Source organism: Quercus lobata, chromosome 5, assembly GCF_001633185.2.
Source record: "Quercus lobata isolate SW786 chromosome 5, ValleyOak3.0 Primary Assembly, whole genome shotgun sequence".
In the NCBI taxonomy this organism is placed as follows: domain Eukaryota; kingdom Viridiplantae; phylum Streptophyta; class Magnoliopsida; order Fagales; family Fagaceae; genus Quercus; species Quercus lobata.
In genome coordinates, this window is record NC_044908.1 from 3,123,696 (window position 1) to 3,140,607 (window position 16,912).

The following is a 16,912-nucleotide window of genomic DNA, read 5'->3' on the forward strand; positions in this document are numbered from 1 at the left end:
TTTTATAAATATTTTCATGTCATTTGTAGTTTTAAATAACATGTCGTTGGATGTCATATCTCTTATCCAATAATTAAAAAAAAAAAAATTATTAGTTGAATTAATTAAAACTCACGTTTGTAATAACACCTTCACTGTAAAAGTAAAATAGCCTTTTTATGGGCTTTTTACCCAAAAAAAAAAAATTTATGGGCTCACTCGTTCTAAAGATATCAGATGTGCAATAAACCAACCAAGCTTCAAAAATATAATAATTGATTGACCTTTGAGTGCATCATATCTCAAAAGGGGATGTAGCTCAAACGGTAGAGCGCTCGCTTTGCATGCGAGAGGCACGGGGTTCGATACCCCGCATCTCCATTATCTTTTTTCCACTATATCCACCAAACACGACGTGTCGTTTTTTTTGGTCGAAACTCGAAACCTATATATAGCTAGCCCAAAGGTCTCCCAACAAAGAACAAAGGCAGAGTTTCAATACCCATTTCACAAGGCGTTCCCCTCTTCTCTGGTTTGCTTTTACTTTTCTTCTCACTTTTTGTTTTGTGTTTTCCATATTTATATGTTTCAATCTGAAGTGGGTCTTTAAAGTTTTTTGAATTTGATTGAGTTTTTCCCACTTTCACTAGAGGACACCAAGTGTTCACGTTAATGTTGCTGAAGGAAATGCATCTCACTTTGTTTAAATTAACTCACTTTATATGTTTGTAAAATCCACCAACTGAGAAAATGGAGATGCTGGGTAGTTAAACTTTGTTACTTTCTGCATAAAGGTTTCATTTTTGTTCCTCTAGAGAGTAGAGGCCACCTTTGTTTGTATATATCTGAGTATTTCCCACTTTCACTAGAGGATACCAATTGTTCACGTTGTTGCTGAAGGAAATGTATGGCACTTTGTTTACAATAATTACCAAAATGATTACACGACTAAAATGGGGCTTCTGGGTAGTTAAAGTATCTAACTTTTTGCATACAGGCTTTATTTTTCTTCATCTACAGGCCCGCCTTTGTTTGTATATATTTGATATTTCTTTCTTTTTTCTTTTTTCTTTTTTAATTCATTTTTGGTAATGGCTTGGAACTTTTTTATTTTATTATGGTCTGGTTTCCAGGTAGTTGTCTTTCGTTATGCTTGTTTATAAGATATCTCAGCTCGGAGCTAGGATTATCAAGGATCTCACAAGAGGTACGACCTTGAAGTTGATATGTAAAGTAATGTGTGTTGTGCTTTAGATTGATATTATTAATAATAATATTGTTGTTGTTTAATTAGATGAAATTCACTAATGAGTAGTAAAAGTCATACTTAATGGACAAAACTCTCACTTTTGTGGGATCCAAAAGACATGATTGGGAGGCAGCTTTTTTTTTTTGGGAGAGATTGATTCTGGTACTTGAACCCACATCATGCCGCTTTGGTGGAGGGCACTAATCAGTAGTAGTTTGCTAAAACCTTATTGATTTTCAAGTTGGGTAACAAGTGAAATTTGGTGCTTTTGCATGAATGACCTAATTCAATTATCATGTACTGAATTTACATATCTGGTAGGAACTAAGTTGGTGGGAATGGATGCCTAAGTGTACAGACTTTAAATTAACACTAATACACTATGGAAGGCATGGGCTTATTGGACGTGGATCCTTTGGTCACTTACTAATATTAATGTTTCCAACAATCACAACATGAATGAATAAACATAAGCAAATATTAATTAAATACAAGTGGAACAGTTTTTGTGCTTTTTTGATTGGGATTAATATCCACTTCTGCATTCTTTGTAGGATTTTTCTGGTAGTAATTTCAAGTTAGTTTCCTGAACAATAAACAATGGTTGGTTTGCTTTAATGAAATCTAGTAAGGTAGTTGCCTTCTTTAGGATCTTTTAAACTTGATAAGTAAAGTGTTCCTACTAATGATTTCGTGTACATGTGGAATGGAAGCCAAAATATATGATCCCTTTTCTAGAACCCAATTATCAATATACTCTTGTTGTTATAAATTCCTTTGGTGCTATCCCCATTCTTGAATCTTAATTTATTGGGAGTGGATTCTTTTTCAAAGTTGTCCCATGTGTTAGGAAACTTAATTTAACAGAGCACTATGAATCTGTCATTACCTTATAAAAGATTAAAAAAAATTCATTTCATGTTCCCTTGAAAAATTGCAAAATTTGTCAGAACTGAAAACCTTCATTGTTAATCATGATTAGTGCTGAAGAAGAAAAGGTTAATTTTAGAGAAGTGGATTTCTATAAGATAAGTCTGTCTGTGATATAGCAACAAATTTGTTGTAATTACTGTTCCACATCTTTAAACTTGTAGTAACATATTCTTTCTTATCAACATGATTGTAAGGCACTTCATAGTGGCATGGACACTCAGTTTCATGTTGGTGGGATCTGAGATGTGATATCCTGGGCTTGGGAATTTTCTGTCTGTACATGTAGAACTACTAACAATCTTGCGTAATGACTAGAAAGTCATAATTTATTGGATTGCTTGTGTCCACTGACACCCTTCTTTTATCATATCTTGTGATTATAACATTTTATAACGACATAATTTGTAATTGACAAGTAGAGAATAGAAAATGTTTCAATACTAAGTTACATCTAAGTAGTTAAGATCTAGGCTTTGTTGAATTGAATAAAGTTTGAAGTCATTGGTACTAGTGCTTCCAAGTATTTTTAACCCTATCAATTGTCTCAGGCTCTGTTCCCAATACGTTCACTAAAATTTCCATAAAGTAGTAGTGTCAGTCGTTATTACTTTGACTAGGTATTGTTTTGATGTCATATCTTTATTGGCAGGGCATTTGACATCCGCATCAAAGATGGCACAATCACATGCATTTTGCAATCATTATTTGCAACCTCTGGTTAGCCTTTTAAAGTAAAATTTTGTATTTTTTTTTTCATTTAAAAAAACCTTCTAAGCATGCCAATGTTCTTGGCTACCATGTTCTTTCGTATCATTGTTCAGAAAGTTTCATATGCATCCAAGCAATTGATTAAGTCATAACTATGTAATCATTTTGGTGACAATGTTCATCTCCATATTCATATGGCCATTGCTTCATTCTACTATCTTTTGGGAAGGAGAGGGGAGGGGCAATAATACCAGTTTGAAGATAGATCTTGATTCCTTAAACATGCAAACAAGGATTGAAAGAGTAGCAGAAACACAATTGGCACCCTTGTGGTTAGTGATAAAGAATTGTAAAAAAGTGCTTTACTCTAGCGATGGTTTTTCTTTTTTTCAATAAAAAAAATTGCAACATAAGTTGAGTGGACCTTGCCTCTAGGTTTTGAATCCAAGCTGTCCCTAATGGGAGAGCTGGAAGTGCAACTGAGCCAAGAGTATCTTGGCTAGAGTAGTGATGGTTTGCTTGGCTCTCTAAAGAGGCAATTAAATTGAATGATACTTGCAGCTGGCCTCTCCTATCTTCAAGAAGATATAGACCTAGTTTTGTGTATTGAAGAAGTTTTTTGTGGAAGGGGTGTGATTGCAAGTGATAGGATTGAGACTGCACAGTAGATTAATTGGTTATGTAATGTAGAGTAGCTTTTGCTGACAGGTTTTTTCTATGTGCCTCTTATATGCTTTTGTATATACATACTTTGGTTTCATATCAGTTTGATCCTTTTAAGGGTGCAATCTAATGTAAGTACTTTGGCAGTCAGAGTACTGTATCTGAATTTTTTCTGCTTGAAATACATGGAATCTCTTGTTTTACCTAGCACCAAAAACGTTGTTCAGTCTCTAAATATTATCTCCATTTCAGAAGAGTCATTCTTTTTGTGCAAAAGCTTCTGACAAGGCCCATGAAGAATGGAATGAAGAAAAAAAAAAGTAAGTTGCTCTGTATATGGAAAGAGGCTTTTAGGGACAAGGGTTTAGGGGTTTTAATATTGATATATTCAAGAAGATGAACATGCCTACTTAAACTCGTGCAATATAGTAAAATATGAAAAAATGGACTGCCATCCTTGATGCCATCTATTGCTCTCATTTCTAATTATTGGAACTCACTGTTATTTTTTCCTGCTCTGTCCTCACACCCATTTGTTCAATTCTGCAGAATATGCGTGACATTTATTGAGAAGGATGGAGAGGAGAAGGTTATTAATGTTCCAATTGGAATGTCTATGTTAGAAGCTGCCCTCGAACATGACATAGATATTGAAGGTAATACTTGAGCATGATATTCAATGTTTTGCACCTCACCTGAGTCTCCATTTTTTGGCCTCCTCTTGATATTGCTATTCTTTTAACCTTACCAAAATAAGGGTTAAAGGCAGAAGTTATTAACTCTTTCCACAATGTCGAATTGTGTTTTATGTGAGATGAATTGATTCACTGTTTCATACCGCTTAACAATTACTTGATTGATTTGAATTATGAAGACAATTAGTGAAATTGTCCTTCAGCGATTAGGGTCAAGGCTTTTTAAATTGGTTCACTTGAAATTCAAGTAGAAAAGTCCCAAGTATACTTATAGTGCATTTCTTGTAAGATTAATGAGTATTAATGTGATTGTAGGGGCATGTGAAGGATCGTGTGCCTGTTCCACATGTCATGTAATTGTGCAGGTATATGTGTGTTTGGAACTTGCTTGTTTCTAGAAGAAAATTTAGCCTTCGCAATACACACTACATGAGAGCCAATAATGCAAAATAATGTTTATTGCACTTAGCTCTTATCCAGTGAATGTCACCATACCACTTTCCTTCCCTGGCTAAAATGCATGTTTTTCCTATCTTCCTTTTCCCCCCTATGTACTTTTGATTGTGTTGAGTTAATTTGGTTCCAATGAGCTAATGAGGTATGGTCTGAGGGTCTAATGCTAACTCCTAAAACTCTTGGCTAGGATATGGAGTACTACAATAAACTAGAAGATCCTACTGATGAGGAAAATGACATGTTGGATCTTGCTTTTGGGCTAACTGAGAAGTATATCCCTCTGCATTGAAACTGGCCTGCAAATTCTCTTGCTGTCCAAGCTAGTTTAAATTCTATATTGATACTTTGTTTCAGGTCTCGTCTAGGTTGCCAACTGATTGCAGAACAGGAACTTGATGGAATTCGCCTAGCACTGCCCTCTGCCACATGAAACCTTGCTGTCTATGGATAAAAAGCAAAGGTACACTAGATTTTTTCTGATTAGAAGATGCAAGATTACTCAGGTATTGGATGGAACTATCTCAATTTTGTAACATGCCTCATCTTAGCAAATTACATGTGGCCCTGGCTACCAAAGTAGCTTGTTCATATTGACTGCATTATTATTTTGTTGATGAATTATATATTTATCTACAAGTTCAGTGCCTTGTGGTTCTGTGGCACTTTATCTATATAGATTAGCATTGCTTATGTGGCTGCTAGTAAACCCTAATTCTTAATATTATCAATGACTTCTTTTCTCGATTTTGTTGGTGATTTTTGTTTATGAGAAGTATCTAAAGCTTAGTCATATTTCAGGACTTGCATATAGTTATTTGATCATAAACACAAGGCAAATTTATATATAAAGATAATTCAACTATTAAAATAAGTGGGTGAGAGGGGATTTGAATCTTGGTTCTCTTCATAAAGATGACCAAGCTACAAGGCTCTTGGTGCAAAACATAAAAAATTGATACCTCAAAATTCCATGCTTAAGGCCTACAAAAACTAAATACTAGGTGTGATCATTCAAGAAAAATTGACTGCAAAGAGAGAAACACAAGACAAATGTGGAAGGTTTGAAAGACAACTGAGGCTTGCAAGTTGAACCAAACTGGCTTAGTCTCTTAATATCTGGTTACTTGCTCCTAAGGGTTCAAGATCTATCAAGAGCATGTGTAACTTGCCAATTAAAAAAAAGGTGGGTGGGGTTCATTTATTGTAAAAGAAGATAATAAATAAAAATTAGCAAACAGGCACCAATCACCATCAAGGATTCGGTTCTTGTAAGTTTAACTCATTCATGAACCGTAATTGAGCTTGGACCAACTATTATATCCTATAGAATTTATCCAACCTTTATATCACCAATATTACCAATTAATGCTCCAATGTCTGACCCTAACTGAGAGGTTAATCTAATTCTTTCTATAGATATATATGATAAACAGAGGTTAATCTAATTCTACCAAACCCAAAAACACCAGTACATCATGGTCTTTAATTCAATTGCTTCATACCATAAGTACAGTAGCAGCACGAATTTTATGAATTTGTACAAGTTGTTGCATCAATTGGAAAATTCCTCAAATTTTAATTTAGAATTTATTTTATCTAGTGTAAAAGGAAAGGGTCTTCACTTTTCTGAAAGTAATGATATTACACACGTCTTTCCCATAAAACATGGAGTAGTTTGTTTTATTTCAAAACAAATGGAAGAGTTGATTGCTAATATAATAAAGTGTAGTTCTAGGACCACAAATAATTTCACTATTTTTTTCTCACAATTCTAACATAGTAAATTATGAGTGATTAACTATCACTTTTACATAGACCCATTATTTTTTCTTTACTAATCACACTTTGTCAAATTACAATTATGACAAAAAGTTATGAAAAATTTTGTAATCTTGACTTTTCTTATAATAAATTTGTAAGAATAAACAACTTGAACACATGTCAAATAATTGTCGCATATCAATTTCTCGATAAGTCTAATGCACAGAAACCCTAAATCCAACATTTGCACCCTAAGTTAAGGGACACAAAATTAAAAAATTATTAAAATTGCTAAGTTATTATACATAATGCACCATAAAAATGGTATTAATTATAAATTGACTTGAGAATAAATGTGCTTGAACCATGAGTGTTATGTATAATCCAAACTTGTCATATGAAAAAAAAAAAAAAGGTAGGTGACAATCCATATGATACGTACACAACACTGCCGTATAAGTTGGGCAGCCGTCAGTCATTGAAGGAAGTTGTAAATTACCGGCAACGGAATGTCAATCACCCCGTTTTTCAAGTAACGTGAGTCCCGCTCCCGGTCTTTTGCCACCGACACCTGTCGGTTACGATCTCAATAGTATCACCCGACGGTGAGCTTTTTTGGGTTACCGCCGAAGACCAACTGCTACCGTAAAAGCTTAAATGAAACAATCAATCAGTGTACAACTTAAAAATAAGTACAACTCGTGAAGTGGTGGCATGCCTGCCTTTGCGAACACGCGCGCTTTGATTTGATGTCTTCTCATAAAAACAACTTCAGTTCAAAGTTCAAAGTTCAAAGTTGAAACACGCTTGCTTGAAAGAAATGTGTTTTTCTACTTTTTCTTAGTTTTTGTGAAACTCACCCACCAATGACTTTTGTCACCCCCATGTATTTGACATTTGAGAATGATGTTATAGGTGTGTTTTGAAATTAGAGAAATGTTAACGATTACTAAGGTGTAAAAAAAAAAAATATATATATATATATATATATACACACTAGAAAAAGGTCAAAGAAACACCCAAAAAAAAAGATAAAAAAATTTCAAAAAAGTTGTCAACGAGTACTCTACCTTGCCCGTTAAGGCATTAACATAACCTTTGAAATTATATAGAAAAATTGGTTTGTGATTTTTTTTTTTTTTTTCTAAAACAGTACTGCTTGTGAATTTATATAAGTAATTGTAAGGGCTAGATTTTAGCATCCCAGCTCAAGATGCGAATGGACTTAAACTCAAAAAGCCCAAAATAGTGAATTTGTAAAGAAGGGGTTAGAAAACTGGACTTTAAGTAACCGAACAACAAATTAGGTAGGTTGGGTGACAAAAGAATGATGAATGCACAAGTGTTAACTAAAGAAAAGACGTCCTCGGCGAAATCTGAGGACAATGATTCTTATTCAATGTTCTTGGGTGATGTTACAAGTCTAGTTCTACGTTGCTACAATGTTTCTTTTATAATTTTTCCGATCCCCTATTCATGGTATATCTCTGCCATTATAGAGCTCTTTTTTAACAATCTTATTCTTCCACTTGTTGATCATCCAAGCCTCTACTTGAGTGTCTGTCCCATCGGACACCCCTTCCAGCTAATGCACAAGCCAATATAGCCCTGTTTAGGGGTCTTCTCCACATTAATGCAGCCAGGATGTTAGTTGCAGAGCCTTTAATGCGGTGGTAGTAGTTTTCTCTCTAGATATTTCAAGACTCCCCTTTGTACTTTGTTTTTTCCATGTTTATCTGTGCTTGCAGGACTTTTGGGAACGTCTTTCTGAATGGCAGACCGCCTATTCGAACCTCGGCTTGGTTTATCTGAGGTGGAATTAGTCCTCGGCACACCTTCTTGTGTCATTATGTCCCTAAATGACTTTGTTCACTAATACGGGCTCCTTTGGTAACGTTTCCCTATTTTCGGACGATCTATAATCCTCGGCTTGGGCTTTGGGCCCAACACCCCTACAGTAATATTAACACACAAAATTGTTATAAATAAATTATGTAATTATTGGTGTTTTTAATTGAGACGTTAGGATTTAAATTTCATATTCCTCCTAGATTTCAAATACTTTATGCATAAAGAGGTGTTAATTCAGCTATATGACTTTTAGCAATATGATATAGCCTATAGGGGTTTACTAAGCATATGTTAATAGGGCAAGACTTAGGTACAGTACTTAGATGCTGTTTTTTAAATTCTCTTCTTAAGATTCTACCATGTAAAATTTTTCTCATGTGATGAAAGTGTATTTTTTAATTAAGTAGTCACATGACTCAATCTTAAGTGAGGAACTTAAGGAACAAAATCTAAGTTTTGTTCATATTAATAAACCATTTTAGAAAATTTTTAGTGAAAAAGTGACTAATTTTTTTCAATTTTTCATATAAAATTTTCTAAAATAGATGCTAAGAGTATACGTTATCCGGATCTATGATAAAAAATAAAAAATAAAAAAAAATAAAAAATAAAAAGTACTTTTAGTGATTTTTTTTTGTTGTTGGGGATTAAAAGGTAATTCAAATTAGTTGTGTGACTTGTGAGGATAGCTGAAGCTCAAAAAATCTACATCAATTCAAAACCTTGCAAAAGTTCCATTCAAGTACCAACTCCAAATAAAACTGTTCAAACTCGAGTAATGATAATAATGAATAGTATTATTTAATACAATCGATATACAAAGACACTTTTTCAAGTTTCTAATTTTCTTTTTGACAAACAAACCACTCTATATATATACACATAACTATCAATATTGTAGGCCGACACCTTAGGTGCAAAGCATCAACATCATAAAAACACCTTTTCTTTTCCCTATTTTTTTATTGTAAACACTTAAATACACCAAATGTTAGGATTGAGCTTAAAAATGCAGCAGCAGGAGGCACCGGAAACCGGGAAACCCAAATGGAAATTGGGTTCGGTAATTTCGAAGAAGCAGAGTGGCTTTTTCCGTCAAATTGACCGACCACAAATAAAGACAAACAAACACACAACACGGTTCTTTTTCTTGTACCTACCAAACCAAAAAACCAAACCCGAGCCGGCTTTAACATCTCTGATTTTTTTTTTATCATCATCGTCATCATCAACGACCGGTGACGGAGTTTCCTCGTTCCAACCAATCACGTCTTGCCACCTCACCCGTCCTCCTCCGACGCCGTTAACTTTTTAATTTTTTTCCCGTCAATAAAACAAACAAACAAACCAAAAAAAAAACACTGAAATTATAAAAAGTCAGTCAGTCAGTCAAGTCAGTCATTATATTCGCCGATCGATCACTCTTAAAAAAAAAAATCATTCAAACACATCACACAAACAAACCCTAATCTCTCTCTCTCTCTCTCTCTGAGAGAGCCTCTTTTTTTTTCTCAGATCGCCTTATTCTGCGCTCACCGGCGCACGTTAGTTACGATCGTAATTTTCCTTTCCTTCCTTTCTTTCCTCTACGTATATTCATACGTGTCCTGCGCTCACCGGCGCACTTTAGCGCGGCCTCCTTAGACAGAGATCTGGTGAACGTTAGTGAGGAGCGCAGCGGCGCACTTTAGCTGGACAGGACGGCGCACGTTAAGCAAGCGGAGGTGGAGGTGGAGGAGGAGGAACTGGAGGAAGAGATGGAAGAGGACGAGGAGATCCACTCGCCGCAGCGATCGCCGGATTCGGAATCTCCGGCGTCGTCTTCTCCGCCGCGACCGCCGACGAACGGTCGGATAACGGTGACGGTAGCTTCGGCTCCGCCGCAAGCGCTGCCTCCGCAGCAATCTCACCACCACCACCACCACCACAGCAACAACAACAACAACACGCTAACCCTAGCTCTCCCGATTCAACAGCCTCGATCCGCCGGTTCCGGCGCCGGAGGATCCGGCGGAGGAGGAGGCGGAAGAGAGGATTGCTGGAGCGAAGGCGCGACGGCGGTGCTGATCGACGCGTGGGGAGAGCGGTACCTTCAACTGAGCAGAGGGAATTTGAAGCAGAAGCACTGGAAAGAGGTCGCCGATATCGTGAGCAGCAGAGAAGACTATCGGAAGACTCCGAAAACCGATATTCAGTGCAAGAATCGGATCGATACGGTGAAGAAGAAGTACAAGCTCGAGAAGGCGAGGATCGCCTCCGGCGGCGGACCGAGCAAGTGGCCTTTTTTCGAGAAATTGGATCATTTGATCGGTCCCACGGCCAAAATTCCGCTCGCCACTCTCCCGAAAGTGCCGGTGGGAATTCCGGTCGGTAATCGGTCCTCGGCGGCCGCCGCCGCAGCGGCGAGTCAGTACAGTAATAGTCAGATGTTTAATAAACAATTGAGTAACAGTAATAGTAATACTAAGCAGAAGAAGTTGGAATTGGTGTTGAGAAATAGTGGTGGTAGTGGGAGTGGGAGTGGTAGCGGTGGTGGTGTTGGGCAGAGGTTTCAAATGTTTAAGAAGCGGAGCGGGGTGGAGACGGATTCAGACTCTGAATTGGAGGCGGAGGAGAGGGATTCAATGGATAGTTTACCGCCCCCGGTGATGACAAGGACCGAGAGAAAGCGGCCTAGGCTGATGGTGATGGGTGGGAGAGGAGGGGGGAATGTGGAGAGGAAGGAAAGAGGAGGAGGAGGAGGAGGAGGAGGGGGATGGGGGAATGCAGTGAGGGAATTGACTCAGGCGATATTGAGGTTTGGGGAGGCGTATGAGCAAGCTGAGAGCGCGAAGCTGCAGCAGGTGGTGGAGATGGAGAAGCAGAGGATGAAGTTTGCTAAGGAGTTGGAGTTGCAGAGGATGCAGTTTTTTATGAAGACCCAGTTGGAGATTTCGCAGTTGAAGCATGGTGGTGGTGGGAAGAGAGGTGGTGTTGGCGGTGGTGGTGGTGTTGGGAATGCTAGTAATCATCATAGTAATAACAATAACAATAATAGTGATGATAGTAACTAGGGTTTTAGATTTGGTGTTTTAGGATTTTATGTGTTTTTCTGATGAGTGAAGATAGACCCATTGGTGAGAAGGATCTGAATTGGTAGTATTTATGTGTGTGTGCAAGTGTAAGTTTATTGAGTCTTAGTTTGATCAGAGTTGTAACTTTGTTAATTTGGTGGAATAGACTGATTAGATGCTTAAATTACAGTAGAATGTGACATCAGTTGTCAATTTTTCTTTGCCTTCAGTTGTTAATTATTCTACCCTTAGAAATGTGCAGCTTAAACCTATTGATTTAATGGTCTATATAATACAGTTTCTCTCTGAAATCCTATGTTTGCTAACTATTAGTTTGAACATTGCTATTAGTTTGAATGTCATGCTCCTGCTTTTTCAATGAGCTTTGCTTAAAGTCCATTTTTTGAGATGGTACGGTATGAAATTTGGGTTTTGCTTCATGCAGTTTCCTGTTATGAATGTAATTTATCTTTTGTGATTGTTACAGAACAGCTTATTTGGTTCTGGGAATTTATATGGTAAAAAAAAAAAAAAAAAAGAATTGGTAGAAGATATAGTTGAAGAACTTGATTCTTTACCATAATCCTACTGTTACATTGTATGTATAAAAAATAGAAATGAGCTATCTGACAGGAGAAGCTCTTTACCTGGTGGAACATCATGCATTATCTTTTCAATGACATCTTCATGTGATATCTATGGCAATTCTATGCATTCAAGAAGAGCTTAAAGGCCTTTTTTCTGAGATGATATGAAAATGGAGCAATTCTGCGCATTGATGTAGTTTGCTATACCATAAAACTTATTAGTTCAAGTAAATACCTGTCAAGAATTGATATTGACTTCTCTGAACAGATTAATTGTTTCCAGTGCTTTAGAGTTTTAGATACTATCCAAGGGGCAAGAGGAGCAATTCTCTGCTAAAACCAGTCTGCAGGGTTGAAAGAAGAGTTCACTCTTTGCTCTCGACATAACTATGATTCAGGCAAGATTCTAATGGGCAAACTGAGAATTATTGATTTGCTAGGTGGAAGCCAATAGTTCAATGCCCAGTATGACTGGCAAAACCCTCACATTAGCATAAAAAGAACCATAAGATGTCATTTAGCAAAAACGTAGGAAGATGTTGAGATCTAGAAACAGAGATGCAGGTTAAGAAAGTCACATCGAAAGGTGAATGTGTATGTTTAAACTAGAACCTAGCTTTCCCATATCTGAGCCTGCTAAATGAACCTAGCACATTGAACATGTAAATTGCAAACCAGTGCAGGAGCTTCTCCAGAAGCATTCTGTGAACTGCTTCAAAATTATATCTCTTCATATAGAATGCGATGATCAACTTAAGCAAAGTTGATTCTCAAAAAAAAAAAAAAAAAAAAAAAAAAAAACTTAAGCAAAGTTCGTTTTATTTCCATATCATCTTCAGGGCAGAGAGAGCCAGCCATTTCAAGGAGAATCCAACACATTTAATTTCTAATCCGTAACCACACAAAAATGTCATCCAATTCTAGAGAGTAAGATAATCATTAATCAGCTGCAAAGGGAATAAAGAAGATCCAGACATCAATGAATCTTGCAGGTGAAGTTTTGATCATCAGGCACTCCCTATATAAATGTGAAAATAACTTCACTGCAAGCACAAGCATCTTGGCCTTTGTTAGCTATACATGTGGTCGGCAGTGCTACATATATGTTGCCCAAAACTCAAAATTAAAATTACACTATTTCGCTTTCAGTCAGAATCATTGAATAATTTGAATGTGCTCCCATAGTGGATATCAGTGCTTCCATTTTTCATGCTAGCAAAGAGAGTGGGGCTGATGGGCTCAAAAGCTAATAAAATCTCCCTGAACATCTGACAATATGGTTGAATTGTAGAAGCAACAAAAGCTGTTGTTTATCTTTACATCAGTTTGATCGGATTCTAAAATGAGATCTCATCTGATTTTGACTTTTCAAGACAATATTTGCAGAATAAACACATTGTTACTTTTAGTCTTACTATCTACTCTTTTTATCTGCGTCCAATTGTGTTGCATTAATCATGAATGCTATAAGGTAACATAATTTTTTATTAATCAAAACTTAGGTATCGATACTCCAAATGTCTCAATTAAAAGTGCATTGGCAACAAGCTAATACGCTATATGGTTCTATATTTGTCAATAAGCCATGAAAAAAAGTAAAGAACAGCACCTAAGAATGTGTACTTTTTATTTGGACATCAGCCATGATACAAGGTGGAACAATTCAAGCATTGTGTTTAATTAGTTTCCTTCCTAGGAGTTACTGAACCACTTGTTTTCTATAGGAGTGTTAAGATGAGCCAGAATAAGAAAAAGTGACAGCCATTAGAAAAGGTCATTCAAGGGAAGAATTATACGCAGTTCTGTCCAATCACTTTCTTTGTATGAAGTAATTGCTTTCAATAACTGTAATGAACGAGCCCACTTCACATGGTATTGACATATATGTATTGGTTGCTCTTAATAATCGAATCTGCAAACTTCACATGGTATTTATATGGCACTTCTGTTATGTTTAAACCCAATTATTCATGCTATATAATACTATCGAACATGCAATTGTATTGGTAATATATACCTTTTTTTAATCTGTGGTTGAACAGTGAAGAAAAAGAAACATGGGAGAGAAGATTGATGAAACAAGAAATAATACAAACGACAAGCTAAATTGTCTGACTAAGCATTCTACCAAACAACCACCTCAGGCAAATGAGTGCCGAAAGGATATGGACCTTAAAGTGTCCAAAAAAAAAAAGTGTATCAGACACTTTTTTTGGTCAGCAATTCACAACAGCTTACCGACTAAATAGCAATGTCCATCTAGAAGAAAAAAACACATCTTCCACAACCCTTAGTTGCTGGATGTTCTGCAGCAAAGACAAAAGAGTATATCATTTGGACATCCACTCATTCGGGACTGTGCCTGTTTGATATAGCAGTGTCAAATCTGCACTTTTTTTTTAAGCTCAAATTTTTTTTCAATTTTATTTTTTATGTATAAATTTTTCAAACAATCTAAACATTCGGTTAAAAATATCAAAACGTTAGTTGAGTTACGAGTTCGTACGCTGACGATGAAAACAAGCATAGCCATTCTCTATAGTCAATCCCATACATGTGTGAAGTGCCCCACCTATTCTTCAAGTGGTGGGCTCCCCTTAAAATTGAAATATAAGGCTGATTGTCGAAAGGCGAAAAGAAGTCCACCCATCATGCAATTAAGACCCTTAGATATATAAATGATTTTCTATGGTCCAACCGTTAAAATTACACTCAATGGCTCAAGGGCCACAAAAACAAGTATTGTCAGGTGAAGGTGTTGGTGGATCTTTTATAGTGGGCTCACTAACCATGTGTATCAAAATCCTCCTCCATTTTGCTTTTGATTCTCATGATAAAAAAGAAAGTCTTTTTTTTTTTTTTTCTTTAAATAATACTTTTGGGTTAACCTTAAATCCATCTAAAAGTTATGGATTTCTCATATTTTCTTCTCAATTATAATCCCAATCAAATGATAATAATCATATCATAATTACCAATTTAGATAAGTAAAATAGGTGGACTTTAAGGGGCAAATAGAGCCACATCCCACGTGCCTTAATGATTCATAAAGGGTTTTGCTCAATCTTCATTTTTTTGACACATGTTCAACAAGGATTGGTTAAGCAAAGTTTGTCAACAACCAAGCTAATCATGTTTGGCCAGTCACTCAAAGATGGAATGCATTTTCATCCATTGGTGGCCACATTGAAAGTTTAAGATGTTAACCCCTTTGAGGAAGAAAGTAGATGAAGAAGATCTATGTCACTGACACGTACCAAAAAAAATTGGATTGTTGTTGTTGCTGCACAAGTGTCTTACATCCAAACCACCAACCAAAGAATAGCAAATTTTGCCAGTAATGAAGACTTGTATTCTCTTTCATTTCAACTTTTCTGGGTAAGAAAGAGACACAAAGGAGGACAATATCATTGTAAGAATTTCACTTTTCTAGGAAAAAAGAAAAAAAAAATATACTTTTTGTTTTTTTTTTTTTTTTCCTATACTATTTTGCTGTGAGAGGCAAATTGGTAACTTGGAATAGCATTTAATGAAGCCCACTTTTGGTGGCTCTCTAAATATATATGATTACTTTTCATAGATAATGTTTAAATAAAGATTAGATAATGCTACTCTAAAAGAAAAGAGTATTGTAGCTGATCAGTGAGTTTGATAATCTAAAGTTAGATTTAGGACCTTTTATGCTTTAATTTGAGCTTGAATGGTAGGTACACATAGAATATGAGTAACATTCAATTGTACTTTTTCTATGAATTAGTATTTTTTCCCCCTTTCTTTATTTTGGGGGTCCTCTTTTTGGTACCTATATTATATATTCCTTAATTTCTTTTACCTATGAATTTACCAACACAATTTATTCTTTTGGTAGGTACACATAGAATATGAGTAACATTCAATTTTACTTTTCTTGCTATAAATAAGAATTTTTTTTTTTTCCTTTCTTTCTTAGGGGTCCTCTTTTTGGCACTTATATTATATATTCCTTACCAATGAATTTACCAACACAATTATTATTATTTTAGTATTATTTAGTAGGTATTTTCACCAACTAAGATGAAGATTATGGCATTGGCACTTCTTCTTCTTCTCTCTTTCCAATGAATTTACCAACACAATTATTATTATTTTAGTATTATTTAGTAGGTATTTTCACCAACTAAGATGAAGATTATGCCATTGGCACTTCTTCTTCTTCTCTCTCTCTTTTATGTGTGTATTTGTGTGCTAGATAGATGATTTAATTAAAGCCACTAAGAGCTAGTCTTATAAATTAATTGGTTGACACCTTTTTGTGTTTTCAAGGGAGACATTCAGGGTTCAAATATCATTTTTCTCATTATAACTATCAAATTATTATTATCTATAAAAAATTAAAAAAAAAAAAAAAGTTAAAGCCGCAAACAATCTAGACAAAATCAGAGGAATAATCTCACCTCCTACACGACATCAAAAACATCAAATGAAAAATGGAAGTGATGGAAAACATTCCAATTGAACTTTGCAAAACAGTTACAAATTTGTACTATTGTGGACCACAAAAATTAGAATTATGCATTGGCACTTATACATTATAAAGAAGATTGTGCAGTACATGAATAAGACATTCATAGCTTCTTACAATCATGGCCTGGAAGTTAGAAAGACTGTTTAGCAATTCAGTTTGCCACTTGAAAAGTAGCTGACTCCCTTGGTTTTGTGAATGCAGTGCTCTTTAATTCCTAAAACTACTGAATATCATGATTCTTTAAATGCTTAATTTGAAACATGGATGAATAGGTTTTGTGAATCCTCGAAACAATTAAATGAGTTAGGTTTTGAAATATTGAAGAGGACATATGAATGAAGACCGACCAACAAGTTGTTGCAACATCATGATAATATTGCCATCATGGAGGATAGGATGCAAATATTATCCATCTAAACGATTGGTAAATTTTGACATTGCATGGACAAGATTGGTAATTTTTATTGATAAGT

The 16,912-nt window shown here is 35.7% G+C and overlaps 2 protein-coding genes and 1 non-coding gene across 4 annotated transcripts; all 3 read left to right on the forward strand.

Annotated features, from left to right (window-relative positions):
• Nucleotides 1–287: 287 nt before the first annotated feature.
• On the forward strand, nt 288–360 carry TRNAA-UGC. Its single transcript has one exon. It is a non-coding gene; the product is annotated as a tRNA-Ala (tRNA).
• Nucleotides 361–390: 30 nt separating this feature from the next.
• Nucleotides 391–5,425, forward strand: LOC115992467 (2Fe-2S ferredoxin-like). 2 transcript variants are annotated; one of them, XM_031116673.1, is made up of 8 exons: nt 394–511; nt 1,113–1,186; nt 2,811–2,878; nt 3,785–3,852; nt 4,082–4,188; nt 4,543–4,592; nt 4,871–4,953; nt 5,038–5,425. In XM_031116673.1, exons 2-8 carry the CDS (start codon nt 1,129–1,131, stop codon nt 5,111–5,113), a joined length of 510 nt encoding a protein of 169 aa, XP_030972533.1. In that variant the 5' UTR covers nt 394–511; nt 1,113–1,128; the 3' UTR covers nt 5,114–5,425. The 2 variants fall into 2 exon arrangements, with proteins under 2 accessions (XP_030972534.1, XP_030972533.1); XM_031116674.1 differs by lacking the exon at nt 4,871–4,953 and having other exon boundaries at nt 391–511; nt 5,038–5,116.
• Nucleotides 5,426–9,211: 3,786 nt separating this feature from the next.
• Nucleotides 9,212–11,577, forward strand: LOC115992068 (trihelix transcription factor ASIL2-like). The gene has a single exon (XM_031116112.1). The coding sequence runs from the start codon at nt 10,053–10,055 to the stop codon at nt 11,346–11,348; it is 1,296 nt and encodes a 431-aa protein (XP_030971972.1). The 5' UTR covers nt 9,212–10,052; the 3' UTR covers nt 11,349–11,577.
• The last annotated feature ends 5,335 nt before the right edge of the window (nt 11,578–16,912 follow it).